General features: G+C 38.1%; 1 protein-coding gene and 1 long non-coding RNA gene across 2 annotated transcripts in view; one reads left to right on the top strand and one right to left on the bottom strand.

The window, feature by feature from the left end:
* Positions 1-2,301: 2,301 nt before the first annotated feature.
* On the bottom strand, positions 2,302-2,712 carry LOC133244333 (uncharacterized). The gene is made up of 2 exons (XR_009735367.1): positions 2,576-2,712; positions 2,302-2,490 (listed from the first exon to the last, which is right to left on the bottom strand). It is a non-coding gene; the product is annotated as an uncharacterized LOC133244333 (long non-coding RNA).
* A 77-nt stretch (positions 2,713-2,789) lies between these two features.
* The window catches only part of FYTTD1 (forty-two-three domain containing 1), a 31,884-nt gene continuing 23,093 nt past the window's right edge, over positions 2,790-11,580 (top strand). Inside the window, exons 1-2 of the mRNA XM_061411293.1 lie at positions 2,790-3,042; positions 7,376-7,504. Of these exons, the coding sequence (XP_061267277.1) occupies positions 2,937-3,042; positions 7,376-7,504 (235 nt within the window). The 5' untranslated portion in view covers positions 2,790-2,936. The remainder of the gene's footprint in view (positions 3,043-7,375; positions 7,505-11,580) is intronic.

The raw sequence follows: 11,580 nt of genomic DNA, 5'->3' as shown, positions 1-11,580 counted from the left end.
TCCTGATTATGGTGGTATTTTCACAGGTATGTATTTCACACGTCTACAAACTGCACACTTTAAATATATCTTTTATTGTCTGTCAGTTATACCTCAATAAAGTTGAAAAAAGGAGGGGACTTAAAATATATATCAAACTAATAAAACTGAGTTAAATATATGAGTTGTGCTTACTTTTGAAGAGAATATAGATCTCTATGCACATTGTGAAAAGAGAGCTAGCACATGTTAATAGGTATGGTGTTGTTAAGGTTGCCAGATTAGCAAATAAAAATATAAGACTCCTTGTTAAATTTTAATTTCAGATAAACAACAAATAATTGCTTAATATAAATATATCCTAAATATTACTGCAATATTTTGTGGTAAAAAAAATTGCTGTTTATCTGAAACCTGGAACAAAACTGATACTAAACAATTATTGATTGTTTACCTGAAAATCAGATTTCACTGGTTCTGTATTTTGTCTGGCAAGCCTAAACATTGTCTTATCTACACTGTATGAAATTAAGCCTCCAAAAGGGGCAGTTGCTTGAATTCTGTTTATTTTGACTCAGGTCTGAAGACTTAACTGCTGAACTGAAGACAAACGCTGTCTGCTCAGTGTCCAGCACATGCTGAGAAAATGTTCACAGTACACGCTCAGAAAATGTTTTTTTCTTTGCAAGCTACATGAAGATAGGGACAACATCTGTCTTGCTCAGCATTTTACCCTCGGGCCTATTATAATGCCACTGCTCAATGAATATATGATTAAATGAACATCTGCCCCTTGTGCCCCAGCAAATTGCAGGGTTGACCTTTTATCTCCAGCCCTATAACGGGCTGGTCAACTTCTTGGACGTGCACCGGTTTTGCTTTCTTGGCTTTTCTTCCTCCTCTCTGTTGCTGTGTATGTCTCAGGTTGCTCTTTTGTTTTGTATGGCTTTGTGTGTGGCTGATCTACCCTTAACTACAATGCCTCTTGTCTCGTTTTTCCCTTTCGAATAGGGGTGATTGCTCTGAGACTCTGAAACCCTCAGCCCTTGGAGAAACACAACAGCTAGAATTGCTTCATGAAACCCCAGAGCATGTTCCCTTTTAGAACTAAAGAGATTTGGTATGGGGCTTCAGTTTGGAGGAGAAGACCAGGATAAAAGGGAATCTTTATAAATTGGTGTGGGAAGAATTTTACACATTTGAGACTTTTATTTTCTGTCCTGTATTGCCTGAAATACAAAATGTATCCATACTCTAAATACATTAATTTTCTTCCATAAAATTAAGAACTCAATCCAGTGTTCCTCCCTGTAGTTTGCTCCTACCAATAAGTAGTGATTGCAGAAGTTATTTCTAGTGAGAGAAGGATAGTATGTAGAAAAATGTCTTGTGTTTAGAATATTTTAGAACTGTAAGGAATCTTAGAGATAATAAAGATTAACATATATTAAGTATAACTACTTCTTGTTTTGAAGATGATTATGAAGCCCAGACACTCTCCCAAGTTCACAAGGTGAATGACTGAAGTGAGTGAAAACATTCAATAAAACCTAGGCTCTCTTGTACTTCTCTACAATACAGTTGCCTAGTTCTTAGCAGTTGGGAAAGAGGTGGTAGCTGCAGAGTAGAACAGTAGTAATATCAAGCACATTGTGCTAGGAGCATACATGTTATTCTCCTTGACGTGCTGAATATTGTTCTTGGATCTTTTTGAGTCCAAACCTTCCTCCACCATTTAAGTTTCTTGTATCCCTTCATAGGTGTGTCTTCACCTGATTCACTCTACTCTTATGGTTGTATTTTTTGTCTTGGGGAAAAATAAGTAAGGCTATTGTGGGTTTGAGACACTTTAGATCACTGGTTGGTTTCTATGCAAAGAGAAATTTTAGGAAGTGCAGAGGGGGAAGGTGGCAGAGATTTCTAAATGAACAGAATACCTGTCCCTGATTTTTTTCTTACATGCAAATGTGTTACATAGTTTAAGCTGCAATGAGGATGATATAACTTAAATGCTTCCACACAAGCGCAGTTACTTTGGAGGAGGAGAAGGAGGTAAGAAGAGAGGGAATATCACGTTTTGTAAATAGGAAAAAAAAAGTTCTTATGCAGAAGTTAATCAAATATTAAGAAGTTTTCCCACAGGGATGATTAGAAAGAAATCGAATCCCCCTATCAATTTCCAACGCAAGTGAATTAGAGAAAAATGCAGCCAAATAAGCAGAGGTACTTACCCCTCTTCCAAAGGAAGGTGAGGTTTTAAGGTAGCTAGTACCGTGAAAAATGTTTTGAGTGTGCCGGCTGAGAAGTGGTACAGAGACGGGGAACGTTAGCATATACTTTTATTAGTATGGTGACGCAAGGATTATCAGTGCAGGCTTTGCTTTGCGTCCAGACGTGGCGATTCCGCATGCTGCAGGTGGAGGAGCTGACCAGGGAGAGGGGAGCTGAGGCACAGTTCTGCAATCCACGCTCGTAGGGTCGGCCCTGCCTCTGCGGCTGCATTGCAGTGGGCTGTGAAAGGTTCGTGTGTACCAAAGCTTACGGGGCCTTTCTGTAGCAGAGGGGACTCGAAGGGCACGGAGGAACATGATCTCACTTTAGGCATGTGATTCTGAGGTGTTCACGGTCCAGCATAATTCCGGCAGAAAGGCGAACTGCTAAAACGGTGGCTCTCACTAGCAGCCAGAGCGGCGGGTGAAATGTTTTCTCCTGTCCAGCAAGGGGCGCTAGGACCCAGTCCCTGAAAGGGGGTGGGGCCACTCTCGCAGGCCGCTCGTCTCTATGGTCCCCACCTCCCTCGCCGTCAGACGCGCGTGGGGGGAGGAGGGGGGGGCACGGACTCCGTCAGCACGCGTGCGCGCTCTCGCGGTGCGGATAGTCTGCGTGCGTGAGTGGGAGGTGGCAGGCCTCAGCCTCTGGCCTTCTCGTCTGACTGTTCCAGCTCGACGTCTCCAGCCATGAACCGGTTTAGTACCCGGTTAATGGGAGCCACCGCAACCCCGCCGCCTGCGCCGCCGAAAGCCCGCAGCAATGAAAACCTGGACAAAATTGATATGTCTTTGGGTGAGGAGCCGAGTCGGACCGAGTTGGAGTGGGAGGAGGTGTGGGTGGAACCAAATACCGTGGTTTGTGGGGGAAGGGGCGGTTGGGTGCTGGAGTTTTCTTGCGGGTGGGCGGAACCAAGCGAGGGCCGGTGGGGACGTGGGGGCGGGGGAGAGCTCGCAGGTGTCGGGGTCAAGTCGGAGGGCCTCGGGGATCCCCTCGGCCGGACTGTATCTGAGGGGGCGGAGGGCGCTTTGGGTTGGGACTTTGGGGGGGATCTAGGAGTGCGGACCCTCTTTCCTCTCGAAGGGCGCCACCACACGGGTGACCCCGGCTCTTTGTGAGGAAAACTCCGCGCGTTTCACCTCAGGCGTATTCGGTGTGGGCGTTATCGAGGGAGCTAGGGCACGGATCGGACGGAGCCAACCTTTCTAAGGAAAGCTCTTCGAGAGCCGGGCTGGTTCGGTTAAATCCGTGGTTCCAGGGAAGGGCTAGTTGGACGTTTTGCGCGCTTGGGCCTGTGTCTGGCGCCGCGCAGAAGCGTCAAGAAGCCCCTAGAGTTGGCCATTTCTGACGGGCAGCAGACGGCAAGGCCACCGCGGGGCGCTTGACAGAAAAGATACTTAGAAAGGACTTCATGGAATGGTGGTGTATTAGGTGCTGCCCAGAAAAGCACTTTCTCCTCATCCAGTCCTTCAAGTTAGCAAATTAGAACAAAACGAAGCGAAAAGCGAAGGATGGTTTATGTGGATTGATAGGAAGACAAGTAAAGCATAGGACCTAGAAGAGTTGGAGTGGTTTGGTGACAACTAGGTAAAAAGCAGGAAGATGGGCGATTCAGTTAAAAATTCAGACCCAGCACCACGGAGGCACTAGTCTGTTTGGCTTGGTTGGTTTAAAAGCAATGCTGTTTTTATCGGGATTTAGGTTATGACATTAGATATGGTTAGCTCTGGCTGAGGCCTACAAGTTTTCGGATATTTAAAAAGTTCTGGGGACATATAGAGGGGCTTCCCTGGTACCTCAACTGGTGAAGAATCCACCTGCAATGCAGGAGACCCCGGTTCGATTCCGGGGTCGGGAAGATTCCCTGGAGAAGGGATAGGCTACCCACTTCAGTATCATTGGGCTTCCTGGGTTTGATCCCTGAGTTGGGAAGATTCCCCTGGAGGAGGGCATGGCAACCCATTCCAGTATTCTTGCCTGGAGAATCCTCATGGACAGAGGAGCTTGGCGGGATACTGTCCATGGGGTTGCAAAGAGTTGGACACGACTTAGCAGCTGACTAATAAGCACAGCACAGGGCATATAGAAGTGTAACTTTTCCAAGGATGATATTTTTCATTTTTGTTGTGTTTCTTTTTTTTTTGCAAGATTTTTAGTCATTAAGAACTCTTGCTTTCTGTTGTTGCCATAAGTTAGAACCCAAGACATGAATTAAGCAGATCATCAGAAGATCATAGTTTTGCAAAGACATGAGGCATCTTTTGAACTAAGGCCAAGAAAAAGTATAGTAAATATTTATTGAGTGCTTACTACCTGCCAGGCACTGGACTAAGCATTTTTATATGTGTTAAATTATCCCAGTGATAACCCTATAAGGTATATAACTGCTTGTAAAGAGCATGGAATCTGGAATCCCAAACTGTCTCAGTTCAAATCCTGTCTCTGCCGCTTATTAGCCATTTGATCTTGGGCAAATTGCTTCTTAGTGCCTCATCTGTAAAAAGGTGAGGCCCTACCTCAGAGGGTTGCTGTAAGTGTTAAAAGAGTCAGTAGGCATGGATAAACTGCTCAGAACTGTACCTGGTACACCGTAAGCACCATATTTACAAACACACACACACTGTATAAGCCATTGTTATTTCTGTTTTACAAAACCTGAGGCATAGAGAAATTAAGTAACTTTGCCCAAGTTGTACAGCAAGTTAATGATGGAATCAGTATTTCAGAGCACCATGATGTAGATGTAGAAAGTGTTAAACGTGTGTTTTCTAACCAATACATTTCTTAAGTTTCTGAGTTTTTTTGTATGCATTTTCCTTTGGTAATTAGGGTGTTCAAGTGAAGAAAACTGAGGGATAATTCTCTTTGAAGGTAGAGATGAAGTGCAGTAGATAGCTAAACTAGAACTTGGTCTCTCTATTCTCTTAAGAACATACAGCATTCTGTCAGGTGCCTTTTTTTTTTTAAGTGAATTTCATGTAGATGTGATGAAGAGACAGATATTTTAAGTAATTATTATGTTTTGTGAATATCCCACTTTATCCCTGATAAAATGAATATCCCATTTTATCAGGCTTGCATAGGTTTTAGAATTTAATTTTTTGTTTTATTTCTAACTGTGGCTCTTTCGGGTTTATGTGACTATTCATATAGAATTATCTACCAAGGTTATCAGTAGTTGACCTCATTGTGACTCAGTTTCTTAATTTGAAAATGGGGATTAAAATAGTTACTTCATGGAATTATTGTGAGAATTGAATGAATGCATGCTTTAAGAACCATCTTATTAGTACTCAGTTACTATCTCTCCTTGATTAGGAGAAAGCCATTTTCTTCGTTAGATTAGAAGACTCTTCTGTGTCATTGTAGCTCCATTTAACTTGAGGATTTAGGTAATAAAATGCTTAAATATAAAACATAATTTTATATTTGATATGCTTTGCTACTTTTAATTTTTAGTTTTACTCTGTAATGCCCTATTTTTAAATCAGCCTAATTAGGCAGATTTATACTCTACTGTTTCTTGTTTTATGGTTTCCAGACCAAATTAATTTTGGAGGGGGAATACTCTCCTGAACTCTGAGATTTCAGACTTTTGGTGAAGACTAAGTAGCACCTTGTTAAAGGAACGTAGTGCTTCGAAAGTAGTGGCTTTCTAACTATATTTTCTTTCTGCTTACTGGGAATTTAACATGTTCATGCCTCTGAGATTTGTGAAATCTTTGTATTTTATAAAAACTGTTTTTGAGTCCCTTTAACTTTGATGAATTTTTCTGTAGCTGAAAGATTTATCTCTTCTTGAGGAGATTTGAATTATTTTATATGATTGTTTGAATGTGATTTAAAGTCTTAAATGTGAAAGACGGGTGAGATAGAGTAGTGCTATATGAGAAAAGATCCCTGTATATCTTTCTTTGACTTTAGAAAAGACTATGGTCATATTGATACAGTTGTTAAATTATTTGTATTTAGAGCAGTTTGGAAAAAAATAACTGAGGTTTGTTAGTTTCATTAATTTTATTTAGAAGTGTTGACAGTGTTCAGTTTATTTGGTTTATTTGCTGTAGTTTCAATTCAGAATTGGAGTTGGAACTTCAGAGAAATTGTTTGAATATTTTTAAATAGGTATTTTTTGTCTACTAGTAATCTCCTTTTAACATATGTAAATAGGATCTGGAGTACATTTAGTTTCCTGATCTTCACATTGTTCTTTTTTGATATTAGAGCAGTGTGTTGTTTGTGAATTACCTTGGGACAGTTTGAAAGTGTTTTTGGAGATAATGAGACTTAGAACAGTGCAGAGGGAATTCCCTAGAGGTTCAGTGGTTAGGATTCCAAGCTTCCACTTGGGTCACGGTTTCCATCCCTAGTCCAGGAATTAGATCCCACAATCCCATGTGCCCCTTGGCATGACCAAAAAAAAAAAAAGAGACAACTGTGTAGAAAGAAAAATAGATAACCCTGAATTGCTGTGCTAAACAAGCAAAGAACGAGTAGTGTTTTCTTTTTGTACTGTACAAAAAGTACTTGTTTACTTGTTTGGTACTTGTTTACTTATATGTACTTGTTTACTTATATGTCTTTTATGTTCATTATTTACATGTCTGTTTCGTTCACTAATTTTAAATTTATTGAGAGTAGTCATATTTTACTTTTGTTTGTTTCTATTACGGCCACATACATTCATCGCACCATAATATATACTCAGTAAAGATTTGCTAACTTGAGATGAACTTAGAAATTTGGTTTATAAATGATTTATTATTTGACTGCCAATGGTTTTATTGAAAGTTGGTCATCTTTAAAACTGAAGACTTCTGTGTTTATAGAAGATAAATACAGATAATTTTTGTAAACAGGTTTTGCTTATTTACATTCATTAGGAAAAGAAATACTGTGAATAATAGAAATTTGACTTCAGCTTTTCCTATGAAACTTTCCTTCACTGCTCCAAACATATTGGCTGATTTGAGCTTTTATGTTCTTAGGATTGTTATCCTTTTAAGGAAGTGCTTCCAAAGTAGAAAAGAAGTTAGGGACATAGGAAATCTGTCAACTAGAAAATGAGACTGAGTAATTGAGTCATTAAGTTAAAATGAAGATAATCATCACATTTTGTCTATCACAGATGATATCATCAAGTTGAATCGAAAGGAAGGAAAGAAGCAGAATTTCCCGAGATTAAATAGAAGACTTCAGCAAAGTAGTGCCAGGCAATTCAGGATGAGAGTAAGATGGGGTATTCAACAGAATTCTGGTAAGTTTTGCAAGTAAGCTTTAATAAAATGCCAATTATTTATGGGTTCATAGTATACTATCTTTGATACATACTTAAAACATGGAGGAAATACATCAGTGATTTATGTTTTTCCTTCTCTCAGTGTTTTGTTTAATCTTACAATCTGGTAGCAATTCAGGTTTCCTTAAATAGGTGATTAACCGTGTGTCTTAAAAACATTAAGTCATTTTAAAGTAACCTCAGTATATAAAGTCTTTGTTATTTTTAGGGATATAGATTTGTAAAGGATCTTACATACCATAAAGTCTCAGTCTTCTTTGCAGTTAGATGTTAGTTTGTCTGATGGATGACTGTGTAACTCTAGCTTAAATACATTCAGTGGGAGAACGTACCACCTCACAAGATAACTTATTCCATTATTGGAGACACACTGTTTACTAGAAGATTCTCTTAATTTGAATTAAATCATGCCTTCCTGTTAATTCTATAGAGTTATAGGAAACAAATTATCTTTCTTATATGAAAACCTTTTAAATACATGGAGACTGCTATTTTGCATAGAAAATTATTTCTACGTTACTTATCTTATGCAGGATCTTTAAGATTTGTTAAATTCTCCAAAGGTAACACAGAATTGAATGCTTTAGATGTGGTCTATTATTTTGGAACTCTACATATACAGTTATTTTTAGTAATCTAGAAGCTTATTTATTTATAACATCTTGTTCCAAAATGGACTTACGGTTGTAAGGGAATACTATTAATTATATGTGACTCATTAACTTTTTTAGCAGTTACATCAGCATTTCAGAATAAACATTTGTTCAGATTTTTAAAACTCAAGATCTTTTTTACACATGTGAAAAAATGTTTGATAAACTAATTCCTAAGGTGATTTTTGTCCTATATGTTAAAAAACGTAACAAGTAATCTCCAGTAGATTGAACATAATTAATCCTACGTTTAATTTAACAGCTGATATGCCAACATATCCTCAACATATACCTATAACTAAAATTAGACTGTACAGAAAAATTTATTCTTCCCTAATAATTTTCTTGGATAGCTGGACTCAAGAGAATAAATCTTGTGACAGGTATTTAGCTATAGAAAATTAATATTTAATTCCAGTGATTTATATTTCAAGATTTCTTATGTTACTCAACATACCATATTTAAATATGATTTATATTAAAATAATTTTAGAGTTCATAGAAGCCAGAAATACATTTGTTTATGCTAATCATTTGTTAAATACATGATAAATGCTCTGAACTGACCAGCTTGTTGGGGTTTGTAAAGATGCAGTCTTTTACTTCAGGGAACTTCAGGTGACAGATAAGGTTAAAAACACTTGAGAAATATCATAAGAGAAATTCTGATAGTACTATAGGATTTTAGATAGGCATTTTGTGCTAAGATAATCGGTGGTAATTTAATCAATAAGGTGAAATAGGATCTTGTTCATGAAGGATCAGAAAAGCTTTCCTTTTACAGAGATTATGATCTCAGCGTTGAGCTAAAGATCTGCAAGTGCCTTAGGATCTTTTAAGATTGAATTTGCGCTTGTATATTCTTCACTTCCATGTGACAGGGCCTAAAATAGAACAGCTGCTCCTGTCACTGAATGTTCAGAGAGAGATGGGATTTTCTTAAGCTCTGATTGGTTTGGATAAGTTCAGATTTCCACATTGTAATGTCAGTGAGAATGTTAGCTTGAGGTAACAGAATAAGCAGAGAGCCCTTAGCAAATAATCATTTATTTTTGATGACTGAACACATAAGAGAATAAAGTTTTCCCAATTCTATTCCTGAAATGTAATTTAGTCACTCAATGCATATTTGTACAAACAACCTAAATGTTCTTCAGGGATGGAATACTATGCAACAGCGATTATCAAAGTGTTGTCCAGAGATCCTAGGGAATCCCCAGGACTCAAGGGGTGTAAACAGTCAAAGTTATTTCTATAATAATAGTAAGACATTAATTGTTTCAGTCTTATTCTCTCATGAATGTACAGTGGACTTTTCCAAAATCTACACAGCATGTGATCAAACAGATTGGATGCAGAAACAGAAAATTTCCTATTAAGCCATACAGTAAAAAGATTTGCAAAAATGCAAATCAGTGCTTCTCTTTTTATTAAATATTTTTGTTTAGGAAAATAATAGTTGTTTTTCGTTAAAAAATGTTTTTTGCCCTACATTTAGTGAACTTTAAAATAGCATCGTTATTAAATGTTTTAGTTTTCATTTGTAGTATGGCTTGTTGTTATTTTTAGTCCCTAAGAGTTTTGCAACTCCATGGACTATATCCCACCAAGCTTCTCTGTCCATGGGAGTTCCCAGGCGAGAATACTAGAGCCGTTTGCCATTTCCTTTTCCAGGCTGTCTTCCAGACCCATGGATTGAGCCCTTATCTCCTGCATTGGCAGGCGGATTCTTTACCACTGAGCCAACAGCATACCACCCTTATAGTATGCTAAATATCAGTAAACATAAACTCATGAAAAGAAAAGCTCTTTGGGGTCCTCAGTAATTTTTTAAGAGTATGAAGAGGTCCTGAGACCAAAAAGGTTGAGAATGCTGTCTCTTTTAGATGCAGAAGAGGCAGGGAGAAGTTTGTGTGCTGATTTGAAAAGGAGCCAGTAATACGATTGCATACACTTTGTGATACGATATTTTCTAGAAAATCCCTCAAGTCTTCGTGTAAGTGATCTGACTGCAGAAATTAAGCAACTGGATGTGTCTGTGAAAGAAATGCATGAAGGAATTGGGCTGTAGATTCAAAAGAAAGATGAAAATTCCTATGTCTAGTTTTCATTCTCAACATTAGTTGAACCTGTGGAGCTTTATAAATTAGACTGATAGTCTGGCTGCACTCCATTGCTACTGAACCAGAATCTGCAGAAGTATGATCTGGGTATTTTTAAAGTTCCATATGTCCCTCTAACACATGACTAGTGTTCAACTGCTGCTCTGGTGAAGCTTAAAATGTGGAAGGATCTTCATAGAGGTAGTAGTTGAAGTAATGAGAATGAAGGTACTCTGGAAAGACAAGAGAACTTTCTAAAGGGGCTAAATGAGTGAAAACTGAGAAAAGACTATTGCATGAAACATGACAAGGAAAGGGTGAAAAATAGAACTGTTGCTAAAACTGAGATAGAGCTAGTGAAGTTTGTTCAAAGGTAGAAAAGGAAGGAGAAGAAAGGGATGATCTAGGCTTTTTAGAAGGTAAAGGAGAAGCTGTTGATAAATAAGAGATTGTAGAAAGAAAGGGTGATGAGAATGGGAACAGTAACTATAATAGAAAGCACCTAGAAATAGAATTTCCTTTTATTTGTGTGTTTTTTTAAATTTTATTGAAGTATAGTTGATTTACAATGTTGTGTTAATTTCTTCTGTACAGCAAAGTGACTCAGTGATATATATGTGTGTGTGTGTGTGTGTGTGTGTGTGTATAGTTTTTCATATTCTTTTCTATTATGGCTTACCCCGGATATTGAATATAGTTCCCTGTGCTATATAGTAGTGTACCTTGTTGTTTATCCATCCTATATATACTAGTTTGTATTTACTAATCCCAAATTTCCAATCCTTCCCTCTCCACCTCTTTTTATTCTTGTTGATGAGATTTTTTTTCATGAGTCTTTCTCATCTAAGCCTCAAACTTTGGTATAATAATGGATTCCTGCTCTCTTTAAACTTTCTCTTTGTTCTACTAATTCACTCATTCTTTTGGAATACATTCAGATTTCCTTGTTCCTCTCCCAGTCCCTTATCATGTTATGTTTTAATATTGCAATAGCATCCAGAATGGTTTCACTGTCTTCTGTCTTCCATTCAGTATAAGATACTGCTTCAAAACTGATATAATCTAATCATGAATTCCATGACCCCCTCAATTCCTATTCAAGTATAGTCTTTATCCCCACTTAGAGCCCTCTTATTTGTGCCTACCACATCCATTCACTTTCTGTCCTTTTCTCTAGACTCTCAGTACACTGTGCTTGCCTATGTCTTTGAATTGTACTTGTCACTGTTTGCCTTATTCCTTATTCACATCGTTTGTGTTTTGTAGCTAGCTCAGAGCC

This window comes from Bos javanicus, chromosome 1, assembly GCF_032452875.1.
Source record: "Bos javanicus breed banteng chromosome 1, ARS-OSU_banteng_1.0, whole genome shotgun sequence".
Taxonomy (NCBI): domain Eukaryota; kingdom Metazoa; phylum Chordata; class Mammalia; order Artiodactyla; family Bovidae; genus Bos; species Bos javanicus.
The sequence above is the reverse complement of the archived record's forward strand: the minus strand, read 5'-3'. Positions and strand labels throughout refer to the sequence as shown.